Genomic DNA, 16,518 nt, shown 5'->3' with positions numbered 1-16,518 from the left:
TCTTACTAGACTGAAGTATATACACACTGATATTGAATGCTAGATTTATCACATGGACTATCAACATGGTAGTGATGAATTTTCTTTTTGTGAAAAAATCATCTAAGAAACAGAAGGCATGTCCTTTTGGTTCTGAACTCTAATTAATACCTTCCTGTGTTTGGTCAGTTTGGGCAAATCGCGGTGGAGATATTTGCATCCATTGTTGCTCACGAGTTGGGTCATAACCTTGGAATGAATCATGATGATGGGAGAGATTGTCACTGTGTAGTCAAGAGCTGCATCATGAATTCAGGAGCGTCGTGAGTAACTGAATTCTTCCTTTTTATTCTTCTTAATGTGGGATTGCAGATCAGTGTGTCTTAAACTCTGTGGTATATTCATGTGTACGTTGGAAACATAGGAAACATTACTCCTTGGTCCCCTGAAATTAATTACGTGGTAACACCAATGAGAAGTTGATTTTTCAATTAAATAAATAACCCCAGAGAGCTTTAAGAAGGAAACATTTATGTAGGGCACAGGTCTGGAACTACATTCCTCTGTAAAGCAATGGAGAGACCAGAGGAGTGTGAGAACATGGAAGAATTTATATGTAATTAGAAATTAGAGAAGGGTTTCTGGTAGACTCAGTGCAGGTTGGATTGGAGTATAGGAAGCGTTTGCTCACAGACCCTTTCTTGAGAAAGCGCTGCATTGTCACTGAAGATGTCCTGACATCTTCCTACTAACACCCTCAATTTTATAGCTCACGGTGGGAGACAGGACAAAGAGGAGAAAGAAGAGTTAACATTTACTGAACCTCTTTATGTATCAGACATTGTTCTAAGCATTTAAGAGGCACGAACAACTTAATGCTCAGCAACGTGATAGACGTAGGGACTTTGTTATCTCTGTTGACGAAGGAGGACATGGAGGTCACACATCTAAGTAAGTGGTGAGGCTGGGATTTGAACTTAGGAAGTCTGGGTCCAGAGCCTGTGATCTTAGAACCCCTCCCTTTACCAGGGCACAAAAATAATTACAACAGAGGGCCTGAGGATGAAAAAAACCATTGAGTTATTTGGCTTCTTTTTGATGCAGATCTATCATAATGCAGCAAGTTTCCTTCCTAATTTAGTAGGCAGGGGTGCTAAGCAGAGAGCTGGAGATAGCCACAGTACAGACACAGAGAGAAGTTGAGCCAGAGAGAGAATTAGATATGAAAGATGTTCATCTTTATTTATTTATTTTTCATTGAAGTATAGTCAGTTACACTGTGTCAGTTTCTGGTGCACAGCACAATGTCCCAGTCATGCATATATATACATATATTCGTTTTCATATTCTTTTTCATTAAAGGTTACTATGAGATATTGAATACAGCTCCCTGTGTTATACAGAAGAAACTTGGGTTTTTTTAATCCATTTTTATATATAGTGGCTAACATTTACAAATCTCAAACTCCCAAATGTATCCCTTCCCACCCACTTTCCCCAGTAACCATAAGATTATTTACTATGTCTATGAGTCTGTTTCTATTTTGTAGATGAGTTCATTAATGTCCTTTTTTTTTCTTTTTTTCCCTCACATATGAGTGATATCATACGGTATTTTTCTTTCTCTTTCTGGCTTACTTCATTTAGAATGATGATCTCTAGGTCCATCCATGTTGCTGCAAATGGCATTATTTTATTCTTTTTTATGGCTGAGTAATATTCCGTGGTATAAACATACCACATCTTCTTCAGCCAGTCATCTGTTGATGGACTTTTAGGTTGCTTCCATGTCTTGGCTATTGTACATAGTGCTGCTATGAACATTGGGGTGCATGTAAAAGATGTTCATCTTTAACAAACATGGATGAAGATTTCATGGGGAATAACTGCAGCTCTGTGTTCATTCCCTTTTCTACCTCCCTCCAGCTCCTGAGCACAGAAAGAATGATGAAAACCTCTGTTAGCCAGTTATCTTCAGACCTGAGAGTGCAGGTCTCTTTAATCCTGGTATAAAATGACACACTTAAGCAAAATTTACTGGAGAGTTTATCTCTTTTTGACACATGGTATGCTGAAAAATAGATATGGAAGAATTAGAATAGTACTTAGGAAAAAACTGTACTTAGTAAAAAAAAAGGTAATTTTTGTCACAAGAAAAATCGTATGTTTGTAAAAGATGTCTAGTAGGAGAGGGAAGTAAATTTGGCATCTGCTTTGGTTGCCACTTAAGGAAGACATGAATTCAGGAAACAAGAAATAAATAAGCAACAATGAGGTAAGATGGGGGACTGAGATGGAACAAGGAACATCAGAGTTAAGGAGGGGATGCCGTGAAGCGATGCTCTCGCGGAGTTTAAACGGGGTAAGAAGTAATGAAGAACGTTCCGTACTTTTTCCATTCACTCATCAAATATTTTATTGAGCACTCGTGATGTGCCGCACTTTGTTTTGGCTGCTTGGACCCGCTCTGTGAATTAGACACAGACTTGCTAGTCATAGAATTTACATTTTCGTGGAGGAAGAGAAACTATTAGCATAATGAATGCATCAATAATGTAGAACGTGAGAAGGTGCTAAGTGCTGTGGAAAATAAAATGGAGCAGGATGGAAGAGTGGAAGGGCCTGGGGTGGTGGAGGTGGTGGTGGTCGAGGTCAGTTTGTGGTTTTAAGTTCATACAGTCAGAGTAAGCGTCTTTGAGATGACACTAGACCAAGTACTTGAAGGAGGTAAGTGGAAGGTTAGCCGTGTGGATGTCAAGTACAAAGGAAGTGCGGTCAGGATAGAGTGTTCTTTTTCAAGATGGAGGAAATTGTAGTGGGTTTATATACTGGCGGGACTGATTTAGTAGAGGGTGAAGAACTGATGATCAAAGGCAGAGGGGAACAGTGCTGGAGGAGTCCTGCAGTGGGGGGCAGTGTTTGGGATCTGGGGCACACGTGGAGGGATTTGCATTCATGGAGTGCTGGCAGGGTGTGTGTCATAATAGGAGTAAATGGATGTAGATGTTGTTGTTGGATGGATATGATGGTGGGAGTCTGTGCTCGAGTTTCGTCAGTGAGGCGGAAAGTAGGTTCATCAGCTAGAAGATGGGACAGGGGAGGAGCTGTTTGGGGTTTCAGGAAATAGGAGCAGGCGGGAAATGGTCCTCTGGGAGAGTAAATGGAGTAGGGCGTGTTTCCTGGGCAGCTGGAGAAGGCACCGAGTTTCACAGTTACGACTTCTAAGTGAGATCAGTCAGTGTGGTTGTGTGTTTTTGTTCAGCCAGTCTCAGCTACCTAGGCACACAAGAGAGCTGGATTTAATTAGGCTCTTTGAACAATGACAGTCGCTCCTCCCCATGCACAGGTCATCTCCTCCACTCCCTCCCGTTTTCCCCAACTCACCCTTACCTCCTGATGCACCATTGAATTTCCTTACTTCTTATATTTATAGTCTGTGTCCCTCCCTAGAATGTCACCTTCACAGGGGTTTGTTGTCTGCTTTGTTTATTGTTTTCCCCTTTGCACAAAGAAGAGCGCCTTGTACATACAGGTGTTCCGCAAATATTGGTCGAATAAGCGATGTACAGAAAGGACTCCCCCTTACAACAGTTTTAAGCAGAGAGGAGCAAGAAAAAGACTATGAAGACAACTGTTTTTGTTACTGTCAGAAATCTTGGGCTAGGTCTTACTTTCTGTGTGAGTTCTTCCCAGTCCCAAGAGCCAAGAGCCAGGACTGTCTGCTTCCTACGAGACTTTGGACCAGTGAGCAAAGGAGAGTTTACGCAGGGGACAAAGCCTCACAGGAAGGATCTGTTTCTTAGATTCCTTGAATGTCCAGAAGCCTCGGCATAGATAGGAAGCCCTCCTCAGTGACCATAATGTAACAGAGTTTTCATTCCCACTGTTGCTTTTGGCACCGTTGCTCAAACTGATGAAAAAGGGATTCTTTCAGGGCACTGAACGTCCTTGATAAAATTTTGAGGGGACTCAGATTTCTTAAAGATTCATGTTGTATATATGAGTGTGTTTCCCACTAGTCTTCGAAAGTGAAAACAGTGAAACTATCTGGAAATATTTTATTGTTACTGAGAAAAACGACAACTGAAAAACCCTCCACAGCACATAGACACACATCAGAATTGCATTTGTTCAAATAGCACATAGAGAGTTCCAGTTGGACGGTTTCCAGCAGCCTTCAGACTATTAACTGTGGTTCTTAGAAATTATCCCAAGAGGCTTCATCTAAACCTCACATGGTGGCTGAAATTCTGCACTGTGTGTCCCGCCCCTGGATGCCACGTCATCCTCCCTGGAACTGCCCGCTGTCTTCACATAGTGCCTCGTAAGTGATGATGAGGATAACGTGCGACTGTTACTCAGCAGAGTGGAAAGAGACTGGGGAAACGTAGCCAGCTTCAAACAGTTGAAGAGCCCCTTTTGATGGAAGATAAATAAAACTCAGTTCTGGGTAGGACTAGATAGTTTTTCAGGTCTCTTCTGCTGGCGAGACTTCGATATTATAAGTATTTTCTGTCACTAAAAATATTCACTTCTTGTTGGTTGAAGGAGTGACTCAAACATTTCAAAATGAACAATCGCTCTGACCAAAGACCTTTTTCTTAATGTTTATTACAGAGGTTCCAAAAACTTTAGCAGTTGCAGTGTGGAAGACTTTGAGAACTTTACTTTAAAGTACGGTGGGAACTGCCTTCTTAATATTCCAAAGCCTGCTGAGGCGTATAGTCCTCCTTTCTGCGGCAATAAGCTGGTGGACCCCGGGGAAGAGTGTGACTGCGGAACTCCGAAGGTCAGTTTCCCGCCTGACGTTTGCTCTGCGAATTTAGCTCGCAATTTGCAGAAAGTGAAAAAGTGTAGCTCGCTTTTGGGCAACCCTGGCACAGGAGCCCAAGTGAAAGTTAGTGACAAAATGAGGATTGGTATTTTGCTTGTGGGGCTGTGTTCCTGGGGTTGATAGCTCCCTCTTTCCTAGAATGTAACTGATGGTGTCCTGTTTCGGTACCATATTCATTCTTCCATTTTTTGCTGCCTTCTACAATTTCTGTTATGCTTATGGGGTCATTTATTTAGTAAATGGGAGCTGGCGCATTCTCCAGAGCTCTTCATTGAGAATGTTCTTGTGACTCAACTTAGTTATTCTCCCTTTACTAACCTTAGGTTCACCTCCTGACCTCTGGCTTTCTCAGACCTATTAACCCACTTGATGGAAGATAAATAAAACTCAACTTACTGTCTTAAGTCCATGCCCATAATAAAGGCTTATTATTATTTTTCTGTATCTTAGCCATTCTCCTCTCAAAATCACCAACCTAAGTCCTCCTAGACAAGGCTTAGCAGGAACATTTTTTTTTAAACTAAATTTTAAAAATTAAAAAAAAAATTAAGTTTCAAAGAAAACTTGTTCAGTGGTGTGTACGCTTTACTATATTCTCAGTCTTTTCCGAAAGTACTGTTGCTTCTTCCTCACCTGACCGCACGCACCTGGCTTTTGCCGGGAAACTTCACCTTCTAGAAAGGCAGTATGTATTTTATGATGAAATTGTGTTAGGCCTTCACTGCACTATTGCTGCATGTCAGGGACTTCCGCTAAATGTTCTACGTGGTATAATCCCCACAGTAATCCTAGGAGATTGGTATTTCTTTATATTCTTATTTTTAAATGAGGACAGTAAATCCTCACGAGCTTCTGTTCAATTTCTAAATTAATGGTATGCTGTTAGGATGACCAGACCCTTCTTTTCCAAGCATTCTCAGATCCCTCTCCTCAAATATTTAATGTTTTGATTTCTCCTGACTACGTAGTTCATTCCCAGACTAATTGAAATAGTCTATATTTGCTTCTTGAGCTTTCACACTGCAAAATTACTCCTGAAAAAAGTATCTCTTCCCCTCAAAGATATCAGAGATGTTTTCTTGGTATAAAAGTTTCAAACAGTACAAGCAAAATTCCCCTTTCGTATCTTTACTTTCCCTGTACATTTTGTAACTTCCTCCTGCAGCGGTCCACCATTCTTAGAAGTTTAGTGTGTTTCTTAATAGATTTTATTCTGTGCATTTATATACATACATACACTATGTGCATTTGTACACAGTTGGGTTTGTTTTAGGATTTTATTTTTTTACATAAATGAAATCCAACGAAGTATGTCGTAGACAGAATTTTTTTTTCTGTTAGCATATCCTGGAGATTTTTTTTTACCATGTCACTGTAGTTAAACATAATCCTTTAGTCTGCTGATTAGTATTTCTTTTTAAAATATTTTTATTGAAGTATGGTCAGTTTACAATGTTGTGTCAGTTTCTGGTGTACAGCATAATACTTCAGTCATATAGGAACAGACGTATTCGTTTTCATACTCTTTTTCACTGTAAGTTACTATAAGGTATTGAATAGAGTTCCCTGTGCTATACAGTATACACTCGTTGTTTATCTATTTTATATGTATTAGTATCTGCAAATCTCGAACTCCCAATTTATCCCTTTCCCTTCTTCCCCTGGTAACCACAAGTTTGTTTTCAATGATTAGTGTTCCAATATGAGGGTGCACTATGGCTTATTTAACTGTATTCTGATTAAAGGATATTTACTCATCATGGTTAGTATTCTTCTGCTGGCAAACAGTACATCCTCATATATGCGCCATGTGTATATATACGCATATTTCCCTAAGATAGCTACATAAAGGTCGAATTATTGAATTGGAAAGTATGTGCGTTTTTAGCTTTACGAGAGGCTACCACATTCCCTACAAAAAGGCTGTGTCAGTTTGCACCCCTGTCAACAGTGTATCATGGCATTCAGTGACCCTCCCCCATAGTTTTGTGACTAAGCAAGGTACAAGTTTCACTTCTGTTTCAAGATTATCAAAAAAAAAAAAAGATTATCATCATAGCCCTTCTATAATTTTTTCTAGCATTTTTTAATTGAGAATTTTTATATTAGCTCTTTAATTGAAGGGGCTGGTCATGTGAAGTGAGCTAGAGAATTAACTTTTATTCGTTAAATGTCAGCTGTTGCAAAACCATTTAATATGGTGCTTTCACCTGGAACAAAATTCCTGTGTACATAATCTATTTCCTTATCCTCTATTCTTTTTTGAAGCCATCTGTCTTGCACAATATTTTTGAAAAAAAAATTAACAGCTTTATTCGGGGGAGGATATAGCGCAGTGGTAGAGCGCATGCTAAGCATACATGAGGTCCTGGGTTCAATCCCCAGTACCTCCATTATAAAGTTCATAAATAAATAACCTAATTACCTCCCCACTGAAAAATTAAAAAAAAATTAACAGTTTTATTGACGTATAGTTGAATACAATTTCAAAAAACTGCTCAAATTCAGACTTAGATAAGAAAAGGCTTTATTTAGAAGACAGACTTGTAGCAGGGAGAGCACGCAGATCTCAAATCTGGAAGCGTCTCAAAGTCAAACAAAAAGGTTTGTCTTTTATAGAGTAAAGGTGGGGGCAAACAGAGATAAGCAGAATCTTTTCAGGTGAAGCTGGATAAGCCAGTGGAAATTCCCAGTTGAGGTCCAATAGGAAATTGTCCCATGGTCAACTGATTTCCAGAAGAAGCTGATGGAGGGGTGGGTACTTTCTCCCCTTTTTTCAGTGGAGGGGGCAACAAGCAGAGTTCAAGGGCCTATAGGAAACAGAGGAGTCCTATCAAAGTTTGATCAAGACAAAGCCAAGGGTAAGAAATAGGCAATTATGAACACTTGTCAACACCTGTTTAAAGCATACAAGTTAAGTTTTGACCCACGTGTGCATATGCGAAACTATCACCACAGTCAAGATAATGTGCGTATCGTCATCCCCAAAAGTTCTTTGTGACTCTTGGCAATCCCTTCTTCTCACCCCATGTTGTTCCTCCGTTCCCCTCAGGCAGTCACTGATCTGCAGTCACTGTATATTAGTGTGCATTTCCTAAAACTTCATGCAGATGGAATGGCTCTTTTTTGTCCAGCTTCATTCACTTAGCATAATTATTTTGAGTTCATCCATGTTGCTACTGTGTCAGTGGTTCTTTCATTTTCACTGTTTATCATTGAGGAGCGTGGAAGCCAGAAGAAAATGGGGGAACAATAAGGGCCAGAAGACAATAGAACAGCCGCTTTACAGTTCTGAAAGAAAAAAAAACCCCATCAACCTAGAATTCATACGTATATATCGCAAATAAATGCTCTTCAAAAATTAAAGCTTATTTCTCTGCCCCTTTCTCCTCCTCCATCCTGCTGTCTTCTTCTCTGCACTTCTCCCTTCTTTCTTTCGCAAACAATTCAGACCTGAAGATATCAGTTGAGACAGGAGAGTAGTTGCCTCTGGGTGGGAGGCTGGGGGGAGTGGGGAGCCATGGTGGCCCACAGTGGAGTGAGAGAAGCCAAGCAAGATGAAAGGAATGTCCACGTCAGCTGAGAGCCCGCCCAACAGAGAAGTCAAACCCTGAGCATGAGGAGAAGTACATTCATGGGTGCTTAATTTCCTATGATCATGAAGTATACTCTTACAGACGGAATGTTTGTGTTCTCCTCAGGTTCATATGTTGAAGCCCTAACCCCCAAGAATGGCTGTAGATGGAGATGGGCCTCTAGGGAAATAATTAAGATGAAATGAGGTCATGAGGGTGGGCCCTGATCTGATGGAATCAGTGCTCTTATTAAAAAGAGACGCTGGAGAGCTTGCTTGCTGTCTCTGAACACACACAGTGCAGAAAGGCCCTGTGAGCACACTGCAGGAAGGCAGCTGTCTGCAAGCCAGGAAGAGAGTCCTCGTCGGTAACTGAATTGGCTGGAACTTTGGTCTTGGACTTGTAGCCACCAGAGCTGTGACGTAATAACATTTCTACTATTGAAGCCACTAGTCTATGGTATCTTGTTCTGGCAGTCCCAGCAGACTAAGACACGTACTTTCCATAATTTCAGCCCTCTGAAATATGTTGTGACCTAAATAGTCACTAAAGAGCCTCTGATAAAGGTGGGGGGGATTATAGCTCAAGTAGTAGAGCACATGCTTAGCATGCATGAGGTCCTGGGTTCAATCCCCAGTACCTCCATTTAAAACAAAAACTAATAATAAATAAAAAATAGACCTAATGACCTGTGTGCACGCGCACACATACACACAAAAGGAGTCACTGATAAATCCAGAAGGATCATTCAGTGACTGCAGAGAGTAGCTGCCATAGCCAGATTAGAGAGAAGTATGGGTCTAGGATAAGAATTCTGTTAATGAATATTGATGATGATTATCCATTTCTTTATTGACAGTTTTCTTTGTTCTTCACAGGAATGTGAATTGGACCCTTGTTGTGAAGCAAAGACCTGTAAGCTTAAATCGTTTGCTAAGTGTGCCTATGGCGACTGTTGTCACAAATGTCAGGTAGGGAATTCCTCCCTATTCGGAAAAAAAAAGTAGAAAAAGGGAAAATACGCATGTATCAGAATTTGTTTTCTCTGATCTGTAAGAAAGCACTATATCTTATTACATGATATTTTACGCCACCTGTTTGCAGTTTTGTATCATGTTCATGACATATGGTCTAGTGAGATTTTTTTTTTCCTAAGTAGAAACATTTTTTTCTGATTTTAAGAATAATCTATGTTTTTTTATTAAAAATTCAACAATACCACAGTATAGAAAGTAGACACTGAAAGACACTTATTTTACCCTTTGGTAGCCATTGTTGGTAATTTTTCCTATATAAATATGAGTGTGTGTGTGTGTGTGTGTGTGTGTATAAGTGAGTAAACGTGGATACACATATTTTTACTACCTACTTTTTTCAATAAGACACTACTAAATGGACTTTCCTTTATTTGTGTGGTTCTGAAGGCTGTATAATTAGTGTTCCTTGGTATGGCTATACCGTAATTTATTTAGTCAACTAATGATGGGCATTAATATTGCTTCCAATTTTTGTTTACAAGTGGAATTATTGGGACAGAGTATGTGTGTGAAAACTCTTAACATGCATTTTATTTACCTTGACACAAGTGCCAGTGTGTACTCGCTGGTGTAATCGCACACAGTGGAATCACAGTGCTTGTCTCCTCATGGTAACGTTGGTTGCTAGCAAGGGGTGTAATGTAGGTTAGTCTGATAGGTGTAAAGAGCTTTTATACTTTATTTAAATAATTTGCATTCCTTTTGGTTATCAGTGAGGTTATGTTTTTTCGTTTTCCGTATTTCCCAACTTTTATGAATTGCCTATTACTGCCTTTTGTTCATTTTTCTACTGGGCTATTTAATCTTTTGTTTTTGTTAGAACTTTTTTAGAGATTGAAATACTGTGGTTTCAAATTTGGTTATCACTTTGTGGGAATTTTCCTCATACTGCTGTGTAATTTGAACCCTGTTACCCTAGTTCCTTTCAGGAGGTACTTTATGCCGAGGAAAAACCAATGAATGTGATGTTCCCGAGTACTGCAATGGTTCTTCTCAGTTCTGTCAGCCAGATGTTTTTATTCAGAATGGGCACCCTTGCCGGAATAACAAAGCCTATTGTTACAACGGCATGTGCCAGGATTATGACATTCAGTGTCAAGCCATCTTTGGCTCAAGTAAGATATTTTATTTGTATTGATTGCTTTGATTTTATTTATTTCTTTGTTTTAGTTTTTTGTTAAAAACGGAAATTGTTAAAATTGAAGTTCTCCCATTTCCTTTTTTATCCTGTCACATCTCCCTCTTTCCTCTCCGTGGACAGTCATGGTTATGAATTTGATGTGTCCAAATTCAGCTGGTGATTTTTGCTTTTACTCTCTCGCTCTCATCTCCCTATCCTGTGTATATAAACAACAACTCATATAGATATTGTGTTATATCTATATAACAGTATAGATATATACTGTGCAGTATCATATTCTAGTTTTAATAAATTCATGAAACTACTGTGGAGACACACATATGGATCTTCTGTCTTCATTGTTCACTCAAAATGTTTTTGAGATCCATCTGTGCTGCTATATTTAGATCGTAGATCAGTGGACTGTTCCATTATATAAAATGGAATCTATTCTCTTACGAATAGTATTTAATGTGTTTTTTATTTTTTGTTTCTCTTTAAAAAATTTTCATTTTTATCAAAGCTGTACATACAATAAAGAACCGTATTGTTCACAAGCCTTTATGGAAAAGTAAAGTGTACTCACACGTAATGATCACATCCCTTTTTTTTTTAGTTTTTTTTTTTAAATTGAAGTACAGTCAGTTACAGTGTGTCAGTTTCTGGTGCACAGCACAGTGTCCCAGTCATACATATACATACATACATTCATTTTCATGTTCTTTTTCATTAACGGTTATTACAAGATATTGAATATAGTTCCATGTGCTATATAGGAGGACTTTGTCTCTTTTTTTTGTTTTTGGTTTTTTAAAATCTATTTTTATATATAGTGGCTAACGTTTACAGATCTCAAACTCACAAATGTATCCCTTCCTACCCCCTTTCCCCAGTAACCATAAGATTGTTTACTAAGTCTGCGAGTCTATTTCTGTTTTGTAGGTGAGTTCATAGTGTCTTCTTTTTTTTTTTTTTTAGATTCCACATGTCAGTGATATCATATCATATTTTTCTTTCTCTTTCAATAGCCACATCCTTGAGGCAACCGCTTTTACCTTTACTCACTGATTTCTACCCGCGTACTGTGTTACCTGCTCCAGGCCTTTAGATAATCTCTGGATAATGCTACTTTTCAGTTTTTCCATTCTAGGTATTAACTATCAATTTTTCACTGTGGCAGATGAGAATTTAATTTCTTACCTTCTCGTCTCTCAACACTTGTCAACTCTCATCCTATTCCTGCTCATTTTTCATTCTCCATCCTCTTAATATGGATTAATTATAATTTTATTATAAGAGCTGTGTTGACTGTTGAGATATTGTGATTTATAATGATAAAAAAGGTTTCGTCTTTGTCCAGTTTTTGGCATGAGCTCTTAAAACCTTTGGAATTTCCCAAGTGATAAGAGCCATAAAAGCATCTTTTGTTATGTCAATGAGGTGACTTTTGGAAAGTCCCTGGGTGACCTAAGGATGGGACTGTTTGCCAGGGAACTAACCCTACCTTTAGAGGTTGGAACTTTTAGTCCCTCATGGCCAGTGATTGTCAGTCATGCCTAGGTAAAGAAGTCTCCATAAAAGCCTGGAAGGAAAAGACTTCCCAGCCTGATCTAGCCAGGGAGCAGCAGATCTGTGTTTGAAAGCAATAAGGACTAATATGCTGAAAGTTCATACAGTGCATGGTTTTCAATTTATTTATAATTTCATCTTGTTTTATGACATTTCTTTTACAGCCTGAGTGTTTGAGTCCAGGCTAACTTTTAAGTACCATCTAAGCTTTATTTTTGCATTTTCTTGTTAATCATAAAATGTGGAACAAAACGTGTTATCTTTAGGTCCTGAAACTTTTTCACAGATGTTGAGGCAGTTCATCCAGGCGTATGGACTGTCGTAAGGAATGCTTTCATTTCTGAATTAAATTGCCATAATTTTTTAATTTAAATTTTTGATGTTACAGAAGCCAAGGCTGCCCCCAAAGATTGTTTCATTGATGTGAATTCCAAAGGTGACAGATTTGGCAATTGTGGTTTTTCTAACAATGAATACAAGAAGTGTGCCACTGGGTAAGTGGAGGTGAGGTTGTAAAAGAATATGAAAAATTATAAGACTGGTCATCCTTAATTGCTTCTTGTGACTACCGACTTTCTCTCCCTTAAATATCTGTCTTTTCAAACTTACAATTTTGCAACACATGGCTTCAGAGAGACTCTGAATAGAGAAAGTAAAATAATTTATGCCTTTTGACCTCACCTGTCTAAAATGTAATGTTTTTTTAAAATGTTTTTTAATGATTTTTATCTCTTTTTTTGTTTTGTTTTGTTTTTTATGAGGGGGAAGTAATTGGATTTGTTTGTTTATATTTGGAGGAGGTACTGGGGATTGAACCTAGGACCTCGTGCATGCTAAGCATGCACTCTACCACTGAGCTATCCCCTCCCACCACAAATTTAGTGGTTTTTAACAGCTTACTTTTGTCTATCCTTGCTCTACTGTAAGAACCTCAGATAAACATTCTTCTTCCTCTTCCTTTCATTAAAGATTATGCTGTTAAATCTGTAGATAAAAGTACCTGCAGAATTATTTCTGGGCTTCATTATTTTCTTCTGGCTCTATATAATTTTAAAGTGACAAATTAAAAACCTTTTTTGTTTCTCTAACACTTGCATATTGTAAAAAATAATGTTATAAAATTATAAACAAGAGAAAAGTCATCCATAGTCCGTCTATATATTCACTAATTTCAGTGGATGTCTTCGTTTTTTAAAATTTCTATGCAGTGTCCTTGTACACACTAACATTTTATGTGATTGAAATTATTCTGTAATACTGTGCAGCCCTTCTGGCCACTCCATCTCCTAGTCTGCCAGTTAGGTTATGTAGCTGCAGTGAAAACAGTGCTTACCAAGAAGAAGTAACTACAGTGACCTCCATGTTACTAAATCCAAGAGACATTTTTATGTCTTCATGCTACTTGACCTTTCAGTAGCATTCAACTGTGTTGACCATTTTCTCCTTGAAAAAACCCCCTTTCCTTGACTTTTATGTAGAATGTTTTAGTATTTTTTTCTATTTCTGGATGCGCCTTTAATGTGTTTATTTGTGGGCTCATCTTTCTCTACTGAGCCATTAAATGCTGTGAAATACTTTGGCTATTCTGGTCTGCATGTGACCTGCCCCGGGCCCTTGACATGTACTGCTCCTTCTGCCTGGCATGTTCTTCTCTCCCTGCTAGATCTCATAATTACAACTTCTCTAAGGAAGACTTTCCTCAACTTCTTTAACAGAGTCAGGTACCCCTCTGACAGATGTTATTAATGCTGTATGCTTTTTAAAAAGTTAGCCAATTTATGTTGCTCTGATTCTTTACAAATTAGTTATCCACATAAAGAGCATTTCACAGAATGTCTAGAATATACATTTCTTGATATATTGAAATAGAGTAGATTGAGAGAAATTATAAAACCAAAGTATTTCAAAAGGGGGATAAACACAACTGTTTCGACTAACCTGTTGTCTCAAACTAGGTGTAGATAGAAATTCTCCTGCATTTGTATAACACTGCTTTTTTCTGGGAAAGTCAAACTATTATTCTTAATAACTTTTTAGCATATTTAAATTGTGTGGGAAAATTTTATGTCCAAACCATTGCCTTAGCAAACACATTTGAAGTTAGATTCTAGGTTTGAATCCTGCTTCAGCCATTTAAGATCTCGGAGACTTTGGACGAAATGCTTCACTTACAGACCTCATGTTCCTCTTCTGTGAGATGAGGATAATAACAGTACCCATTTCTGAGTGTTGTTTTGGAGCCTGAATGAATTGGGGGGTGTTAGGACTAAGGAGTGTCCCCAGTTCATTGTAGGACTCATCATTGTCATGTCAGCATCATTGCTTTGTCATCATCCCCATCACAGAAAATGTATAACACATAGAAAAGTCTTGGGAAAGTGATCACATATGGTCCTACTATCCAGAGAAAACTCCGTCAAATTTTGGTTGTAGTTCCTTCTCATGTGTGTATACATTTATAGACATGTGTACATGCATCATACATGTATATACATATACGTATGGTACTCAGAGGCCCACATTTGTACTTATAAACAAAATGCATAGTATGGTTTATACTGTTTTATAAGTTGATGTAATCACTTTCCACGATGTTAAGAGTATTCATGGTGTGGGGGAGGGCATAGCTCAAGTGGTAGAGTGCGTGCTTAGCTTGTGCAAGGTGCTAGGTTCAGTCCCCAGCACTGCTACCAAAAATAAATTAATAAGTAAACCTGATTACCTCCCCCCTCAAAAAAAGCTAAAAAAAATAAGTAAATAAATAAAGTCTCCCAGAAAGTATACGGAAAAACAAATTTAAAAAAATAAAAATTGTTTAGAAAGAGCATTCGTAGGGTATACCCAGCTTCTTTTAACCATTTCCTTATGGTAGAAATGTAAGTTGTTTCCAGTGCTTGTTATTTTAAACAAGGCTGTGATAAATGCAGTTTAAATATTTGTTTCTCTGATTATTTCCTTAGTAGATTTTTGTCGGTCAAAGAATATGGAGGATAGTTTCAAGGCTCTGCATAGACATTTCCAAATTGGCCTTCAAAATGTTTGGCTGATTCGTGCTCTTCCAGCCCCCTCATCAGTGTAATAGAGTATTATCTTAAAAATTACTTTTCCAATTTATTACATCAAGTAGGTATTTCACTTTTGTTTTAAATGAATTTAAGTCATGATTTAATTTGTTGTGGCTATTGTCATTCAGAAATGTTTAAAGGGACATAGAGAAAGTGTGGCTTTCACTCCTTTCCTTTTTTTCCCTCTTCCCACGCTACCCCCACACCCGACATGTCTTTTAGCTTCTTGTATGCCTTTGTAGCGTTTCATTATGCAAATATATAACCTGCATCTATTGAGACGATCATGTGGTTTTTGTCCTTTCTTTCGTTGACGTGGTGTATCACGTTGATTGATTTGCGTATGTTGAACCATTCTTGTGTCCCTGGGATGAATCCAACTTGATCATGGTGTATGATTTTTTTTATGTGTTGTTGGATTCTGTTTGCTAATATTTTGTTGAGGATTTTTGCATCTATGTTCATCAATGATATTGGCCTGTAATTTTCTTTTTTGGTGATGTCTTTGTCTGGTTTTGGTATGAGGGTGATGGTGGCTTCATAGAATGAGTTTGGAAGTGTTCCCCTCCTCTTCAGTCTTTTGGAAGAGTTTGAGAAGGATCCATATGAGTTCTTCCCCAGTGAAGCCATCTGATTTGTCCTGGGCTTTCGTTTGCAGGGTGGGTTTTTACTGCTGATTCTATTTCACTTCTAGTGATCCATCTAGTGAAGAAGAGGCTTAATAGCAACATGTGCAAAAAGTGAGTAGGGGTTTTAGCTAGGGATAAGTTTAAAGACATCAGTCATGTAATGTAGTTACCATAAAAGCTACTGTCAGCCTAGGCTTCCTAGAAGTACGATATCTAGAATAAAGGAAATGAGAGCTCCATCTTGTTCTTTGCTTGTCAGGCTGTAACTGGAATTTCATGTTTCACTCTGAGCACTTTGCTTGGAGATGCAGTGAGACAAACTGGAACGTTTTTAGAGGGGAACTTCCTTGTTGCATGAGAAATGATTGTAAAATATTACCCTGGTGAAGTAGGTAGTTGGACCCTACCTGATAATTGTCCTAAGAAGTTGCCATGTGGAGGAAAGAAAAGACATTACCTGTGTAGTTTCATGTGGAAGGTCTGGGACCAATGAGGAAAAGTTATAGGGAGGAAAGATTTTAACTCAAGGATAGAAGAATGTTATGATAGAATGAGAATATTTAGGAAGTGGTGAGTTAGAGGAATTGGAAAACAGTGTCCTATAATGACTTGGCAGTGGTATATCACAGGGGAGATTTAAGAATCGGCTAGGTGCTTGGATCAAAAGACAATCAATTAAATAGGAAATTTCAAACAGCATCATAAAAGTT

General features: G+C 38.3%; 1 protein-coding gene across 1 annotated transcript in view; it reads left to right on the top strand.

The window, feature by feature from the left end:
* ADAM9 (ADAM metallopeptidase domain 9) overlaps positions 1-16,518 on the top strand; it is a 69,146-nt gene that overhangs the window by 31,757 nt on the left and 20,871 nt on the right. Inside the window, exons 11-15 of the mRNA XM_072950205.1 lie at positions 169-302; positions 4,597-4,768; positions 9,267-9,359; positions 10,345-10,540; positions 12,503-12,608. Of these exons, the coding sequence (XP_072806306.1) occupies positions 169-302; positions 4,597-4,768; positions 9,267-9,359; positions 10,345-10,540; positions 12,503-12,608 (701 nt within the window). The remainder of the gene's footprint in view (positions 1-168; positions 303-4,596; positions 4,769-9,266; positions 9,360-10,344; positions 10,541-12,502; positions 12,609-16,518) is intronic.

This window comes from Vicugna pacos, chromosome 26, assembly GCF_048564905.1.
Source record: "Vicugna pacos chromosome 26, VicPac4, whole genome shotgun sequence".
Taxonomy (NCBI): domain Eukaryota; kingdom Metazoa; phylum Chordata; class Mammalia; order Artiodactyla; family Camelidae; genus Vicugna; species Vicugna pacos.
This window is presented reverse-complemented; position numbering and strand designations above follow the sequence as displayed.